Here is an 18,819-nt window from a genome sequence, read left to right as displayed (position 1 = left end):
GTACAGTGCCTGGCACATAATAAGTGCTTAACAAATGCCGCAATTATTTTTGTTAAAATGCCAGGCCTTGGAGTTAGAGGACCTGGTTTCTGATCCCAACTCCGCTGCTTGCCTGCTCTCTGACCTTGGGCAAGTCACTTAATTTCTCTGGGCCTCGGATTCAACACCCGTTCTTCCTTCTACTTGGACTGTGAGTTTTATATGGCACAGGGAACGATTGAGTCCAACTGGATTATTTTGTATCGACCCCAGCACTTAGGGCCTGTAGCTGAAAATCTGGAATAAAAAAACTTACCAAATACCATTCGAAAAATTATTTTAAACTTTCCGATGTTTCATAAGAAGGAAAAAAAATCATTTAGATTAAATTCACCTGAGTAAATTCGTCAAAAATGCTTGGGAAATAAAAGTCATCTAAGACTACTTGTCTCCTTATGACATAAGGAGTTCCCATCTGTTCAAATAAAACAGAAAATTTGATGGTATCGTGCAGATGTAGCCCAGCTGGGAGCTAATAGGGGAATGCTTGATAGAATAGTGCATCTATTCAGTGATGATTTGTTCTCCTAAATTAAAAAGAAATTTCAAGCTTGATTCATTTGTGTTTACATTCAAAGCCCATTCATGTTTTTTCACTCTAACATTCTCAAGGAATGGTTTCGTGTATGTTGGGTGTTTTGTTATCTGTCTCCCCTTTCTAGACTGTGAGCCCATTGTTGGGTAGGGACCGTCTCTATATGTTGCCGATTCGTACTTCCCAAGCACTTAGTACAGTGCTCTGCACATAGTAAGCGCTCAATAAATATGATTGATGATGATGATGATGATAATGTTGCCAATTTGTACTTCCTAAGCACTTAGTACAGTGCTCTGCACACAGTAAACGCTCAATAAATACAATTGAATGAATGAAATATTGTGTACAAAGCCTTCAGTAAAGCAACCAAATGCCACCCAAAGCATTGCTTATGATGTGTGATCCATGGGTAAGGGCAAGTTGCTAGAAATGCTCTCTGGCTGTATAAAGGAGGAGGAGAAGGAGGAGGAGGAGGAGAAGGAGGAGGAGAAGGAGAAGGAGGAGGAGGAGGGGGAAAAAGAGGAGAAGGAGGAGAAGGAGGAATTTTGTCAGTGGTGGGAGATCCTGGTTGGCCCTGGCCCTCCCCCAGAGAGGAGGAGCAGAGTAACCTGATTTTTTCTCAAGAGTCTTCCATTCCAACCTCAAGCATTCCTCTTCTATCAGTCCAGGGATGAAACTGCCTTTTTACCAACACCGTAAGTGTGGTGTGGGCAGGGAAATTGCCTACCAATTCTGTTATATTGTACTCTCACAAGCATTTAGTACAGCGCTCTGCACCCGATAAGCATTCAATAAATACCACTGATTGATTGATTGGTTCCAAGAGCAGAACTGATCCAAGGCAAATATCATCCTGGTATCCTCCTGCAGATACTGGAGAGTTGACTTATCAATCAATGGTATATACTGAGCTCTTCCTGTGGGTGCAGCACTGTAGTGAACACTTGGGAGTGTCCAACAGAACAGATTTGGTAGCCACGTTTCCTGCCCACAGGAGTTTCCAGTCGAGAGGGGGACTAATTTAACAGATTCACTCGGCAACCCGACCGGCCAACCGCCTGACTCAGGGGTGAGTTACTGGAGGAAAGGAATCATGCCTATCAACTCCGTTGTCCTCTCCCATACGCTTAGTACAGCGCTCTACACACGGTAGGCCCTTGATAAATGCGAACGATTAATTGAAGGGGAGAAGAGAGTGGAGGATAGCTTCGACCCCTGACGTTACCTTACCCAAACAGGGTTCGTTGTGTCAGCTTAGGTCCAAGACCTGTGGGGAACTTGGGACTGAATTCTCACATGAAGAAGGGCGAGCTGAGTCTCCCCGAGGCAAGCTACGTGAGTAAAGATAGTTTGCGTTGAATAATAACGATGGCATTTGTTGAGCGCTTACTATATGCCAAGCCTTGTTCTAAATGCCGGATGACCAAAGGAGCTGGGGAAAGTTACGGCTTCGACTCGGGCTACCTCAAGGGGATTATTTTTCCAAACCGTCCCTTGACAGCATCCCCAGCATTGGCAAGAAGAAGTCACAGGGGAGTTTAGGAGAATTGTGGTCATCAGGACAGGACAGTCCTGGAGTAAGAGCTATGTGGAAGGCCTGCTTCTACTAAATTAGTCCCCCTCTTGACTGGAAGCTCCTTGTGGGAGGAGAAAGTATCTACCAATTCTGTCCTACTGGACTCTCCCAAGTGTTTAGTACAGTGCTCCACACCCAGGAAGCACTCCGTAAATACCGGCGTGGCTTAGTGGAAGGAGGCCAGTCTTGGGAGTCAGAGGTTGTGGGTTCTAATCATCATCATCATCAATCGTATTTATTGAGCGCTTACTATGTGCAGAGCACTGTACTAAGCGCTTGGGAAGTACAAATTGGCAACATAAATATGTACAGGTAAAATAAATAAATCTGTCCAAACATATACACAGGTGCTGTGGGGAGGGGAAGGAGGTAGGGTGGGGGGAAAGGGGAGGAGGAGAGGAAAAAGGGGGCTCAGTCTGGGAAGGCCTCCTGGAGGAGGTGAGCTCTCAGGAGGGCTTTGAAGGGAGGAAGAGAGCTAGCTTGGCGGATGTGCGGAGCGAGGGCATTCCAGGCCAGGGGGAGGACGTGGATAGACACTGTGTGCCTAACGAAAGGAGTAAACACAATATGAGCTAAAGATGCGATGTTCAGGAACCAAGGAGGAGGTTTCTGTGGAAGATTCAGCCTGGGCACAGGAGACCCAGGAGCAGAAGTGGGCAAGTCACTGAACCACTTGGTTATTTGTGGCTATGGCAGACGAGGAACTTCGATCTGTTTCTAGACCGTGAGCCCGTTGTTGGGTAGGGACCGTCTCCATTTGTTGCCGACCTGTACTTCCCAAGTGCCTAGGACAGTGCTCTGCACACAGTAAACGCTCAATAAATACGATGGAACCCGGCGCCGCCACTTGTCCGCTGTGTGATCTTGGGCAAGTCACTTAACTCCTCTGTGCCTCAGTCACCCTATCTGTAAAATGGGGATTAGGACTGTGAGCCCCACGTGGGACAACCTTGTATCTACTAGTGCTTAGAAAAATGCTTGGCACATAGTAACTGCTTAACAAATACCATAATTAATTAATTAATTAATTACCATTGATTGATAAGCTAACTCTCCAGGAGGATACTGGGACAATTCATTCATTTATTCAATCGTATTTATTGAGCGCTTACTGTGTGCAGAGCACTGTACAAAGCGCTTGGGAAGTACAAGTTGGCAACATATAGAGACGGTCCCTACCCAACAAGGGGCTCCCAGTCTAGAAGGGGGAGACAGACAACAAAACAAAACATGTGGTCAGGTGTCAAGTCATCAGAATAAAATCTAGACAGTGAGTTTGTTGTGGGGTGGGATTGTATCTTTTTTACTGCTGTATTGTATTTCCCCAAGTGTGTGGTATAGTGTTCTGCACACAGTAAGCGCTCAATAAATACAAATGAATGAATGAAAGAATGAATGAATATCTGCCTTGGCTTAGCCCCGCTCTTGGAATCAATCAACCATTTTTTATGTTGCTTTTGCTGTTTCACAGAATATTAGACTATGGTGACTGCTATCAACATGGGAAACTTATGACAGAATATTTGATTTTAGTCATCAATACTAACACCAGGTACTGAAGTGTTGTTACACATTTGAACATTGGGCTAAAGTTTATCAAGATCATAATGACATTGGTATTTGGAGAAGCGGCATGGCTTAGTGGAAAGAGCAAAGGCTTGGGAGTCAGGGGATGTGGGTTCTAATTCTGGTTCTGCCTCTTGTCTGCTGTGTGACCTTGGGCAAGCCACTTAATTTCTCTGTGCCTCAGTTACCTCATCTGTAAAATGGGGATTAAGATTGTGAGCCCATGGGACAACATGATTACCTTGTAACCTCCCCAGCGCTTAGAACAGTGCTTTGCACGTAGTAAGCGCTTAACAAATACTATAATAATAATGATGGCATTTATTAAGTGCTTACTATGTGCAATCAATCAATCAATCATATTTATTGAGCGCTTACTGTGTGCAGAGCACTGTACTAAGCGCTTGGGAAGTACAAGTTGGCAACAGTGGGCTCACAGTCTAGAAGGGGGAGACAGAGAACAAAACCAAACATATTAACAAAATAAAATAGAATAGAGATGTACAAGTAAAATAAATAAGTAAATAAATAGAGTAATAAATATGTACAAACATATATGCATATATACAGGTGCTGTGGGGAAGGGAAGGAGGTAAGATGGGGGTATGGAGAGGGGAACGAGGGGGAGAGGAAGGGGGGGCTCAGTATGGGAAGGCTTCCCAGTGCTCTAGGAAGAGCACTGTTCTAAGCGCTGGGGAGGTTACCAGGTGATGAGGTGGTCCCACAGGGAGCTCAGAGTCTTAATCCCCACTTTACAGATGAGGGAACTGAGGCACAGAGAAGTTAAGTGACTTGCCCAAAGTCACACAGCTGACAACTAGAGGAGCCGGGATTTGAACCCATGACCTCTGACTCCAAAGCCCGTGCTTTCCACTGAGCCATGCTGCTGATTATTATTATTATTGCTATCATTTATTAAGGGCCTACCATGTATCAGGCATTGCTCCCATGAATTTTCAAAGCACGTACACAGTTCCATGCATTAAAAACTCTCCACAGACTATATCAGCAAAAGATAGCTGCTTTTCTAATGTTTACCTAACAAAACAGGGAAACTAAATGAAATTACAGTTTATATTATTATTATTAGTAGTAGTAGTATTAGAAATTGTGGTATTTGTTAAGTTCTGATTGTATGCCAAACACTGTATTAAGAACTGACTTACAGTCCCTCTAGAATGTAAGCTCATTATGGCAGGGAATGTGTCTGCAAATTCTGTTGTATTGTACTGTGTGACATTGGACACTTAACTTCTCTGAGCCTCAGTTACCTCATCTGTAAAATGGGGATTAAAACTGTGAGCCCCACGTGGGACAGCCTGATCACCTTGTATCCCCCCAGTGCTTAGATCAGTGCTTTGCACATAATAAGCGCTTAACAAATGCTATTATTATTATTATTATTATTATTATTATTATTATTATTATTATTATTATTATTATCTCAAGGGCTTAGCAAAGTCCTCTGCATGTAATAAGGGCTCAATAAATACCATCAATTGGTCGATACAAGATAAGCAGGTTGGACACGGTCTCTGTCCCACATAGGGTTCACAGGCTAAGTAGGAGGGAGAGACTGTTCTGACTGTGCAAATGATTACCTGCAATGCTTTTTTCAATCAACTACGGGAGACATGAGGAATATAATATTAATAATAATGGTGTTTATTAAGCACTTACTATGTGCCAGGCGCTGGGGTAGATATAAGAAAATCGGGCTGGACACAGTCCCTGTCTCACGTGGGACTCACAATCTTGATCCCCATTTTACAGATCAGGTAACTGAAGCCCAGAGAAGTGAAGTGACTTGCCCAAGGTCACACGGCAGACAAATGGAGGCACTGGGATCAGAATCCATGACCTTCTTTCTCCCAGACCCATGCTCTATCCACTGTTCTACGATGCTTCTCACATAAATATACTCTCTTCTGAGAAGGATAGATTATAGTCAGGAGGAAATGGAGAGCAGACATTCCCCACCTCCGAAGCCGTGTGTTCTTAACAATTTACACTTGCTAAATTTTTTTTATTCAGAAATCTCAGGGCATTTAATAAAAAATCTCCATTTTACTGCTGGGCAGTTGCGGTGCCTTTCCACTGTGTCCTTCCACAGACAGTTCAGGGTGGTTTGCTTAGCCCTAAAACAAAGTGAGGCAGAAAACCAGCCCCTGGGTAGGGTATCTGCACAAGCTTTGCTAATAAAATCATCTAGTGGTCCCCATTCTCATGGACAATGAGGGTATTCTGTTCACTGCCTATCGCTATTATCATCACTAAAGATAAATGCAGTATTCACTGCAATATTTAGGAATGTCCCTGTAAGTATTAAGTTCTGAGTAGCCCGACTCTTCCCCCTCTCCCAAATATCCCAAGGAATGTTTGAGAATCTTGACCAAAAAAGCGGGTTTTGAAAGATATATTTAAAACATGGAATTGGAGGACCAAAGAAGAGAAATATCTTTATGGACGTTGGGGTGAGGAACTTAACGTTTTGAAATTGCAGGAGATGTCAAAATGTCATTAGAAACTACTATCGACCGAGATGAGTCGTCACCCAAACTGAACAGGGGAGATAGTTTATTAAATGAGAACGGACACAAGAATCTAGATGGATGACAGGGTGATCAAATTCTTTTAGGCTTACCTGATTCTGTTTCAGAGTGGACACTAACTTCTGCAAAGTGATATTTTCCTCTTCCAGTTCAGTATAGTCTTGAAGGAGCCGGGCCTCTCGAAACTTGTATTCTCGGATTTCATCCTTCATCCTTACTCTCTGCAGCTCCACCATTTCATTGTTCTATAAGCAGAAGAATGAATCGGTTACATACAACTTTCTCACTGTACCCTGGTTCTTCACCTTCCCACCTCCGACCCCTTCTTGAAGCTCACAAAAACACTTCAGAGGTATTAGGAGTCAGATTTATTGAGCTCCTGCTGGATATCTCAGTCATTCAGTCGGTCAGTTGTACTTATTGAGCACTTACTGTGTGCAGAGCACTGAACTAAGAAGAAGAAGAAGAATGGCATTTACTAAGCACTTACTATGCGCAAAGCACTCTTCTAAGCACTGGGAAGGTTACAAGGTGATCAGGTTGTCCCACGAGGGGCTCACAGTCTTAATCCCCATTTGACAGATGAGGTAACTGAGGCCCAGAGAAGTTAAGTGACTTGCCCAAAGTCACACAGCTGACAAGTGGCGGAGCCGGGATTTGAACCCATGACCCCTGACTCCAAAGCCTGTGCTCTTTCCACTGAGCCACGCTGCTTCTCCTAAGCACTTGGAAGAGTATAATACAAGAATAAAAAGACACATTACCTGCCCACAGTGAGCTTACAGTCTAAAGGAGGTCCCCTAAGCACTTGGAAGAGTATAATACAAGAATAAAAAGACACATTACCTGCCCACAGTGAGCTTACAGTCTAGAGGAGGGGGAGACAGACATTAACATATATATATATATATACACATTACATACATTAACAAATATATGTATATATATACATACGTACATACATACATAAATGACAGATAGGGACATAAGTGCTGTGGGGCTGGTGTGTAGTGGATGACAAGAGCAAGTCAGGGTGATGCAGAAGGGAGTGGCAGAAGAGGAAAGGAGGGCTATAAATATGCAAATTGCAGATATATAAATATATAAATTGCAGGGTTTATTTTGCCTGCAATCCTTGTCCCACGTTCTCCCTTTAGCCTGGAACCCCCTCCCCGTCTATAATGATAATGACAGCATTTATTAAGCGCTTACTATGTGCAAAGCACTATTCTAAGTGCTGGGGAGGTTAAAAGGTGATGAGGTTGTCCCACAGGGGGCTCACAGTTTTAATCCCCATTTTACAGATGAGGGAACTGAGGCCCAGAGAAGTTAAGTGACTTGCCCACGGTCACACAGCTAAGTGGCGGAGCTGGGATTTGAACCCATGACCTCTGACTCCAAAGCCTGGGCTCTTTCCACTAAGCCACGCTGCTTCTATAGACACCAGACCACCACTCTCCCAACCCTTCAAACTCTTATTATAGTCAGATTGCCTTTGAGAGGCTTTCCCCAGTTAAGCTCTCTTTTCCCCAGCTCGGCTTTCCCTTCTCCATCTTCTACGCACTCTGATCCGTGACCTTTGAGAATTTGATATTTGTCCCACCCTCAACCCCACAGCACTTAAGTACATACCTAAAAATTAAATATTACAAATTACTTATTAATATCAATGTCTGTCTCCCCCTCTAGACTGGTGGGCAGGGACTGTCACTATTCATTGCTGAATTGTTCTTCCCAAGTGCTTAGTACAGTGCTCTGCACATAGTAAGTGCTCAATAAATACAATTGGATGAATGACTATACTCTTCCAAGCGCTTACTACAGTGATCTGCATATCAATCAATCAATCGTATTTATTGAGCACTTACTGTGTGCAGAGCACTGTACTAAGCACTTGGGAAGTACAAGTTGGCAACATATAGAGACGGTCCCTACCCAACAGTGGGCTCACAGTCTAGAATATACTTGCATACACCAAGCGCTTAATAAAGAAGCAGCATGGCTCAGTGGAAAGAGCAAGGGCTTTGGAGTCAGAGGTTAGGGGTTCAAATCTCGGCTCCACCAGTTGTCAGCTGTGTGACTTTCAGCAAGTCACTTAACTTCTCTGTGCCTCAGTTACCTCATCGGTAAAATGTGGATTAAGACTGTGAGCCCCCCGTGGGACAACCTGATCACCCTGTAACCTCCACACCGCTTAGAACAGTGCTTTGCACATAGTAAGCTCTTAATAAATGCCAACATTATTATTATTATTATTAATAAATACCACTAGTTAATTGATTGATTGATTAATGCAATGCCTTGTGAAGTACAAAGCTATCATGGGAGACATTCCCAGCGCACACTGAGCTTACACTCTAATGGGGAAGACAAGAAACTATTACCATCAGAGTAATAAAAAAAATTGTTACTGCAAGAAAATGAGTGTTCTGTTCACCAATTTCATCTCTTTTTGGTGTGGGACTAATAATGCAATTAGGTGCTACTGCAGTCAGTTATTAAATCACATTTACTGAATAATTACTGCATTCGGAGAGAGTCGGGAACTTGGAAGAGTTCCATAAAAATAAGGGACACAGTCCCTGCCCTCAAGGAATTACACTCTGATGGAGAACACCAGGAGACATATTGTTTACTTAAGGTGGGAGCAGAACAAACACTAGAGAAACACGAAATACTAAATAAAGCAACCAAAGAGCCTGTATACTCACAAGAGCTAAAGGAAGCTGTGTATGAACATGTATTCTTATTCTCGTATTTGTTAAGCACTTCCTACATACCACAAACTGTTCTAAGTGCTAGGATAGATACAAGTTAATCAGGTTGGACACGGTCGCTGTCGCACATGGGGCTCACAGTCTAAGTAGGAGGGAGAACAGGCATTGACTCCACATTTTACAGATAAGGTACAGAAACGCTCTGGGCATGTCACTTCCCTCCTCAAAGATTTATTACTCTATTCATTTTACTTGTACATATTTACCATTCTATTTATTTTGTTAACGATGTGCATACAGCTATAATTCTATTTGTTCTGACGATTTTGACACCTGTCTACATGTTTTGTTTCGTTGTCTGTCTCCCCCTTCTAGACTGTGAGCCCGTTGTTGGGTAGGGACCGTCTCGATCTGTTGCCGACTTGTACTTCCCAAGCGCTTAGTACAGTGCTCTGCACACAGTAAGCACTCAATAAATACGATTGAATGAATGAATGAATGAAACTGAAGCACGGAGAAGTCAAATGACTCGCTCAAGTTCACACAGAGCCGGGATTAGAATCCAGGTCATCTGAATCCTAGGCCCGTGTTGTGGATTTCTTGTCTCTCCAACCATCACCCGTCAGTCAGGGAGGAGCGGCGCAGAGGTCGTAGTACCCTGGTAGGATTAAGTAAGAACGGACTCTTGAGAGGCGAGCCGAAGAGCAGAAAAGAGTAGGAAAGTGGCTGTCTGCCCGTTCATCCCAGTGGGATACAAGTGACGAACAGCCCCGTTCTGCCTCCACCGACTAGTTTTTATTGGGTTACACAGCCAATTAGCAACACGGGGTGGGATCTAACTGCAAGCTCCTGGTTTGTGCCGAGTAAACAGCCATTTTCCATTTGTAAATCCCTGCCTTATGTCATCGAGTAGACAGCCTTTTTCCGTTCATGTGACCTAACACGAGAGGCCAGATCCAGTGCACGATGTGTGGCCTTGAATAAGATGGAGTCACTCTTGCTTTGCACAAAAATGGAGTCAGTTTTGCCCTGAACAGCCCACGCTTTTTCCACCAGACCATGCTGCTCCTCAGGGCTAATACGGCAGAAAGACTTGAATATCTTGTGTCCCCTTGTATTCTCCATCTAAACTCACTCCCTTGGAGAATTCATTTACTCCCATGGCTTCAACTACCATTTCTATGGGGATGATTCTCAAATCAACGTCTCCAGCCCTGACTGCTCTCCTTTTCTGCAGTCTCTCATTTCCACCGGCCTTCAGGACATTCCTACTCGGATGTTCCATTGACAACTCACGCTGAACACGTCCAATACAAAACTTCTTATCTTCCCACACAAACTCTGCCCTTCCCCTGACTTTTCTGTCACTGTAGACAGGAACATCATCCTCTCTGTCTCACAAGCCTGTAACCTTGACGTTCTCCTTGACTCCTCTCTCTCATTCAACCCACACATTCCATCTTTCACTGAATCCTGTCGGTTCAACCTTCACATTTGCCCTTTCCTCTCCATTCACGCTGCTTGATTTTGTTAATATGTTTTGTTCTGTTGTCTGTCTCCCCCTTCTAGACTGTGAGCCCACTGTTGGGTAGGGACCGTCTCTATATGTTGCCAATTTGTACTTCCCAAGAGCTTAGTACAGTGCTCTGCACACAGTAAGCACTCAATAAATACGATTGAATGAATGAATTAATTAATCCAAGCATTTCCACTATATCCCGCCTTGATGCAGTGTGGCTCAGTGGAAACAACACAGGCTTGGGAGTCAGAGGTCATGGGTTCACATCCCGACTCCACCACTTAATAATAATGATAATAATGATGGTATTTGTTAAGTGCTTACTATGTGCAAAACACTGTTCTAAGCACTGGGTGGGTACAAGGTGATCAGGTTGTCCCACATGGGGCTCACAGTCTTAATCCCCATTTTACAGATGAGGGAACTGAGGCCCAGAGAAGTGAAGTGACTTGCCCAAAGTCACACAGTTGACCAGCGGCAGAGCCGGGATTAGAACCCACGACCTCTGACTCCCAAGCCCGGGCTCTTTCCATTGAGCCACGCTGCTTCTCACTAGTCAGCTGTGTGACTTGGGAAAGCCACTTAACTTCTCTGGGACTCAATTACCTCATCTGTAAAATGGGGATTAAGACTGTGAGCCCTATGTGGGACAACCTGATCACCTTGTATCCCCCCAGCGCTTAGAACAGTGCTTTGCACATAGTAAGCGCTTAACAAATACCATTATTACTATTATTATTACTGTATCAGCCACCTTGCTGACCTCCTTACTCCTGTCTCTCCCCACTCCAGTCCATACTTTCATTCATTCATTCAATCATATTTATTGAGCGCTTACTGTGTGCAGAGCACTGTACTAAGCGCTTGGGAAGTACAAGTTGGCAACATATAGAGACGGTCCCTACCCAACAACAGGCTCACTCTGCTGCCCGGGTCATTTTTCTACAAAACAATTTGGGCCATCTTTCCCTAATCCTCAATAACTTCCAGTGGTTGTCTGTCCACCTCCACATCAAACAGAAACCATCAGTTTTAAAGCTGTCAATCCCCTCACCCCCTCCTACTTCACCTCGCTGCTCTCCTTGGAGAAGCAGCGTGGCTCAGTGGAAAGAGCCCGGGCTTTGGAGTCAGAGGTCGTGGGTTCGAATCCTGGCTCCACCAGTTGTCAGCTGTGTGACTTTGGGCAAGTCACTTCACTTCTCTGGGCCTCAGTTCCCTCATTTGTAAAATGGGGATTAAGGCTGTGAGCCCCCTGTGGGACAACCTGATCACCTTATGTCCTCCCCAGGGCTTAGAACAGTGCTTTGCACATAGTAAACGCTTAATAAAAGCCATTATTATTATTATTATTATTATTATTATTATTACTCACTGTGCCTTTAATGCATCTACCTCTCACCCACATCCTGCCCCTGGTCCAGAACACCGTCCCTCTTTGTATCCGACAGATGATCCCTCTCCCCTTATTGAAGGCACATCTTCTCCAAGAGACCATCTCTGACTAAGCTCTCATTTCCTCTTCTCCTAATTATGGTATTTGTTAAGCGCTTACTATGTGCCAGGCACTGTACTAAGTGCTGGAGTGGGTACGAGCAAATCGGGTTGGACACAGTCCCTGTCCCACTCAGGACTCACAATCTCAATCCCCATTTTACAGATGAGGTCCACTTACTATGTGCCAGGCACTGTACCAAGTGCTGGAGTGGGTACGAGCAAATCGGGCTGGACACAGTCCCTGTCCCACATAGGACTCACAATCTCAATCCCCATTTTACAGATGAGGTCACTGAGGCACAGAGAAGTGAAGTGACTTGTCCAAGGTCATACAGCAGACAAGTGGTGGAGCTGGGATTACAACCCATGACCTTCTGATTCCCAGACACTTGTTGTATCCACTAAGCCACATCCTACAGTTCTTTCTGCCCTTACATTTGGATTTGCTGTGAGCCCGCTGTTGGGTAGGGACCGTCTCTATATGTTGCCACCTTGCACTTCCCAAGGGCTTAGTACAGTGCTCTGCACACAGTAAGCGCTTAATAAATACGATTGAATGAATGAATGAATGCTCTCTTTATTCACACACTCCTCCCCAACCCCACAGCATTTATCTATATAACCATCATTTATCAATCAATCAATCAATCGTATTTAGTGAGCGCTTACTGTGTGCAGAGCACTGTACTAAGCGCTCGGGAAGTACAAGTTGGCAACATAGAGAGACAGTCCCTACCCAACAGTGGGCTCACAGTCTAAAAGGGGGAGACAGAGAACAAAACCAAGCATAATAACAAAATAAAATAAATAGAATAGATATGTATAAGTAACATAAATAAATAAATAAAAAGAGTAATAAATTTATAAATTTATTCATTTATACTAATTGCCGCCTCCCCCTCTAGACTGTGAGCTTTTCATGGGCAGGGAAAATGTCTACCAAATCTGTTCTACTGTAATCTCTCCCAAGTGCAGCGTGGTCTAGTGGATAGAGCACGGAGGTGGGAGTCAAAGGACCTGGGTTCTAATCCTAGCTCTGCCACTTGTCTGCCGTGTGACCTTGGGCAAGTTGCTTCACTTTTCTGTACTTCACCTCCCTCATCTGTAAAATGGGGATTAAGACTGTGAGCCCCATGTGGGACATGGACTGTGTCCAATCTGATTAGCTTGTATCTACCCCGCTGCTTAGGACAGTGATTGGCACACAGTAAACACTTAACATGTCATCAAAAAATAAAAAAACAGAGGTAGTAGACATATTCCCTGCCCACAAAAAGCTGGATTTATTGGTTCATTCAATTATTTTTTTCAGGAGGCTCCTCCTTTTGTGGCATCCTGTTTTTTTACTTGTCTTTGGTTTATAGTATTTAAGTGCTTCCTATGTGTCAAGCACTGCCCTAATGTAGGGATTGATACAAGTCAATCAGATCGGATGCAGTCCCTGTCCTATATGGAGCTCACAGCTCTAAGTAGGAGGAAGAACAGATATTGAATCCCCATTTTGCAGTTGAGGAGACTGAGGCACTGAGAAGTGAAGTGACTTGCCCAAAGTCACACAGCAAGCAAATGGCAGAGCCAGGAGTAGAACCCAGGTTCTCTGATTCCCAGGCCCATGTTCTTTCCATTAGGCCACACTGCTTATCTTTGTATGGCTTTCTTCACTGTCCGTATATTTTTTTTGCCTCCCCCATTGAATCGTAGCTTCTTGAGGTCAGGGAACGTCCGACTTCGTATTGGTGAATTCTCCCAAGACCTAGTAGACAGCCTAGGATTCACTAGGAGCTCAATATTAATTGCTTAACTGGACAAATGGTTCTTTATAAACAGAATGAAAGACAATAAGGATAGCACACAAGTCCAGAAAATCATGCTGCAAATAAAAATAAGACGCTATCGAGATGTAAATACCGTGGAAAAGACCTGAAGATCCTAGCTGACCAGAACAAAGAAATCAGTTGGAAATATCATTTAAAAAGCCAACGTGTGGTATGACCTACCACGTGTACAAGAAGCAGCGAAAAGAACACAGGCCGATAGTCAGAGGACCGGGGTTCTAATCCCAGCTCTGCAATGCTTGTTGTGTGACCTTGGACAAGTCACTTAATTTCTCATTGCCCAGTTACTTCATCTGTGAAAAAAGGAGGAAGACTGGGAGCCCATGTGGGACAGAGACTGTGTCCAACTCTGTTTTGTTGTCTGTCTCCTGCCTTCTAGACTGTGAGCCCGTTGTTGCGTAGGGATTGTCTCTATCTGTTGCCAAATTGTACTTTCCATGTGCTTAGTACAGTGCTCTGCACACAGTAAGCACTCGATAAATACGATGGAATGAATGAATAAACTTGTCTCTACCCCAGGGCTTAGAACAGTCCTTGATGCCCACTGTTGGGTAGGGACTGTCTCTATATGTTGCCAACTTGTACTTCCCAAGTGCTTAGTACAGTGCTCTGCACACAGTAAGCGCTCAATAAATATGATTGATTGATTGATTGATGCATAATAAATGCTTAACAAAGTCCACTTAAAAAAAAAAAAGTATGTTTTTTCTTTCTTTCCTGAGGGGTTGCTATCCACCCAGTAGGGCAGAGGAGGCTGGACCAGATTTTCTTCAAGGTTCCTTCCACCTCCAGAATTCTGGGATCCTCATACTTCCACTACCATTGCGTGGAAACAAATCCAATTTCTGTTTCAAATTACCAGCAGCAGGAGTCTCTGTTTACACATACAGGGAACATACAGCCTAATTTGGCCTGTTCTTTGTGCTCCATTAACAATGCTTTAAAAATCACAGCTGCTCAGGAATAAGTCGGTAACCAACAAAGGAATAATGACCGTGAAATAAGCAGTGGGAATTCTCTCCTCCCCAGCCACCCTCCCCTCACACTTCCACAGGCCCCGACATCTCTCGGTTGTGGTGCCAGGGGGATGGCAATCTTACACACCCTCAGATGCCTGTGAGGGAGAGTGGGTTGTAATGGAATGACATCCTATGAACTTTAGGCTAAAGTTCCTCTCCCTCACCCCCAAACCTAGGACCAGGGGAGGCTGGGGGACCATATTTACAAATTTACAAATACCGTAATTATTATTTACTATTATTCAACCACCCCAAGACTGGGCCCAAATGCAACGTGAATTAATGATGCCATATACACCATTTTGCAGAACCTTTCGCTGCCACCTCCACTATCCCCATCCCCACCCCTATAACATGCCCCCAATGCTTCTCTGGGCCTCAGTTTCCTCATTTATAAAATGGGGATTTAATCCCTGTTCTCCCACCCACTTAGATTGTGAGTCCCTAGTGGGGCAGGGACTATGTCTCATCCGATTATCTTCTATCTACCCCAGGGCTTGGCATATAATAAATAAGTGCTTAAGGTCATGGTTTCTAATTCCGGCTCCGCCATTTGTCTGCTGTGTGGCCTTGGACAAGTCACTTGACATCTCTGTGCCTGTTACCTCATCGGTAAAACGGGGATTGAGACTGTGAGCCCCACATGGAACAGGAACTGTGTCCACCCAAATTTGCTTGTATCCACTCCAGCGCTTAGTACAGTGCCTGGCACATAGTAAGTGCTTAACAAATACCATTATTTTTATTATTATTGTTGTTATTATTATTATTATTATTATTATTATTACCACAATCATTAAATAGCATAATTATTATAACCTAGGCAGTTCAAATCCAAGACCCCAGCTAATGCCCTTGTAACTTCCATGCTGTTACCACTAATCAATCAATCATACTTACTGAGCGTTTAGTGTTTGCAGACCCCTGTAACTAAGCGCTTGGGAGAGTACAATATTACAGAGTTGGTAGACATGTTCCCTGCCCACAAAAAGCTCACAGTCTAAAGGGGGAGACAGGCATTAATCTAAATTAATTACAGATACATACATAAATGCTGTGGACCCGAGGCAGGGGTGAATAAAGAGTGCAATTACAAATGTAAGGGCAACACAGACGGGAGTAGGTGAAGAGAAAATGAGGGCTGTCAGGGAAGGTCTCTTGGAGATGTGCTTTTAATAATAATAATAATGGCATTTATTAAGCACTTACTATGTGCAAAGCACTATTCTAAGTGCTGGGGCAGTTACAAGGGGATCAGGTTGTCCCACAGGAGGCTCACAGTCTTCATCCCCATTTTACAGATGAGGTAACTGAGGCACAGAGAAGTTAAGTGACTTGCCCAAAGTCACACAGCTGACAATTGGCAGAGCCGGGATTTGAACCCATGACCTCTGACTCCAAAGCCCGGGCTCTTTCCACTGAGCCACGCTGCTTCTCATAACACTTTGAGGTGGGGAGAGTAATTGTCTGTCAGATATGAAGAGGGAGGGCGTTCCAGGTCAGACAAAGGGTCAGTGGTGAGAAGGCCTTCAGGTCTTCAGTACATCTCTACTTGGCTTGGAAAAGCAGCGGGGCTCAGTGGAAAGAGCCCGGGCTTTGGAGTCAGAGGTCATGGGTTCAAATCCCACTCCGCCAACTGTCAGCTGTGTGACTTTGGGCAAGTCACTTCATTTCTCTGGGGCTCAGTTACCTCATCTGTAAAATGAGGATTAAAATTGTGAGCCCCCCGTGGGACAACCTGATCACCTTGTAACCTCCCCAGCACTTAGGACAGTGCTTGGCACATAGTAAGTGCTTAACAAATACCATCATTATTATTATTCTTATTATTTTTATCTCAAACTAAACATTCCCCGAACTGAACTCCTTATTTTCCCACCCAAACCCTGTTCTCCCTGTCTTTCCCCTCGCTGTAGACGACAATATCTTCCATCTCCCAAGCCCGTAACCTTGGCGTTGTCCTCGACTCATCTATCTCTTATCACTCACATATTCAATCTGTCACCAAATCCTGTTGGTTCTACTCCACAACATTGCTAAAATTCATCTTTTCCTCTCCTCCAAACTGCTACCATGTTAATCCAAGCACCCATCCTATTCCCCCTTGATTACCGCATCAGTCTCCTCACCGATCTCCCGGCCTCGTCCCAACCCAGTTCATATTTCACTCTGCTGCATGGATCATATTTCTAAAAAAAACGTTCAGTCCACATCTCCCCACTCTTCAAGAACCTCTGCATCAAACAGAAACTCCTTGACGTCAGCTTTAGTCGCCTTACCCCATCCTAAGCACTTAATACAGTACTTTGCACATAGTAAGCGCTCAATAAATATGATTGAATGAGTGAATGAATGAATCCTATCCCACTTTGCTGCCATCTTACTACAGTCCATCTGGCACACTCTGCTCTTTTAATGCCCACCTTCTCACTGTACCTCGATGTCGTCTATCTCACTGCTGACCCCTTTCCCATGTCCTCTCCCTAGCCTGGAACTCCTCCCCCCCAGCTCCCCCTGGGCTGCATATACACCTAGACCACTACTCTCCCCACCTTCAAAGCCTTATTAAGCAGTGTGGCTCAGTGGAATGAGCCCGGGCTTTGGAGTCAGAGGTCATGGGTTCAAATCCCAGCTCCGCCAACTGTCAGCTGTGTGATTTTGGGCAAGTCACTTCACTTCTCTGTGCCTCAGTTACCTCATCTGTAAAATGGGGATTAAAACTGTGAGCCCCCCATGGGACAACCTGATCACTTTGTAATAATAATGAATAATAATAATGCTGGCATTTATTAAGCACTTACTATGTGCCAAGCACTGTTCTAAGCACTGGGGAGGAAACAAGGTGATACATTGCCAAGATCTGCCCTTTCCTCTCCATCCCAACCGCTACCCTTCTCGTTCAAGCTCTCATCCTATCCCATCTGGACTGCTGCATCAGCCTTCTCTCTGATCTCCCATCCTCGTGTCTCTCCCCACTTCAATCCATACTTCATGCTGCTGCCCGGATTGTCTTTGTCCAGAAACGCTCTGGGCATGTTACTCCCCTCCTCAAAAATCTCCAGTGGCTACCAGTCAATCTGTGCATCAGGCAGAAACTCCTCACCCTGGGCTTCCAGGCTGTCCATCCCCTCGCCCCCTCCTACCTCACCTCCCTTCTCTCCTTCTACAGCCCACCCTGCACCCTCCGCTCCTCTGCCGCTAATCTCCTCACCGTGCCTCGTTCTCGCCTGTCCCGCCGTCGACCCCCGGCCCACGTCATCCCCCGGGCCTGGAATGCCCTCCCACTGCCCATCCGCCAAGCTAGCTCTCTTCCTCCCTTCAAGGCCCTACTGAGAGCTCACCTCCTCCAGGAGGCCTTCCCAGACTGAGCCCCTTCCTTCCTCTCCCCCTCGTCCCCCTCTCCACCCCCCATCTTACCTCCTTCCCTTCCCCACAGCACCTGTATATATGAATATATGTTTGTACATATTTGTTACTCTATTTATTTATTTATTTATTTATTTTACTTGTACATATCTATTCTATTTATTTTATTTTGTTAGTATGTTTGGTTTTGTTCTCTGTCTCCCCCTTTTAGACTGTGAGCCCACTGTTGGGTAGGGACTGTCTCTATATGTTGCCAACTTGTACTTCCCAACCGCTTAGTACAGTGCTCTGCACAGAGTAAGCACTCAATAAATACAATTGATGATGATGATGATGATGATCAGGTTGTCCCACTTGGGGCTCACAATCTTAATCCCCATTTTACAGATGAGGTAACTGAGGCCCAGAGAAGTGAAGTGACTTGCCCAAAGTCACACAGCTGACAATTGGCGGAGCCGGGACTTGAACCCATGACCTCTGACTCCAAAGCCAGTGCTCTTTCCAATGAGCCACACTGTTTCTCTAACCTTCTGTAACCTCCCCAGCACTTAGAACAGTGTTTTGCACATAGTAAGCACTTAACAAGTACCATCATTGT

General features: G+C 44.6%; 1 protein-coding gene across 1 annotated transcript in view; it reads right to left on the bottom strand.

Annotated features, from left to right (window-relative positions):
• Nucleotides 1-18,819, bottom strand: part of BICD1 (BICD cargo adaptor 1) — a 319,012-nt gene that overhangs the window by 102,007 nt on the left and 198,186 nt on the right. The window contains exon 3 of the mRNA XM_038765206.1: nucleotides 6,364-6,516. Coding sequence (XP_038621134.1) covers nucleotides 6,364-6,516 — 153 coding nt within the window. The remainder of the gene's footprint in view (nucleotides 1-6,363; nucleotides 6,517-18,819) is intronic.

The sequence above is a fragment of the Tachyglossus aculeatus genome, chromosome 2 (assembly GCF_015852505.1).
Source record: "Tachyglossus aculeatus isolate mTacAcu1 chromosome 2, mTacAcu1.pri, whole genome shotgun sequence".
NCBI classification, from domain to species: domain Eukaryota; kingdom Metazoa; phylum Chordata; class Mammalia; order Monotremata; family Tachyglossidae; genus Tachyglossus; species Tachyglossus aculeatus.
Note: the sequence above shows the minus strand (reverse complement) of the source record. Positions and strands in the feature narration are given on the sequence as shown.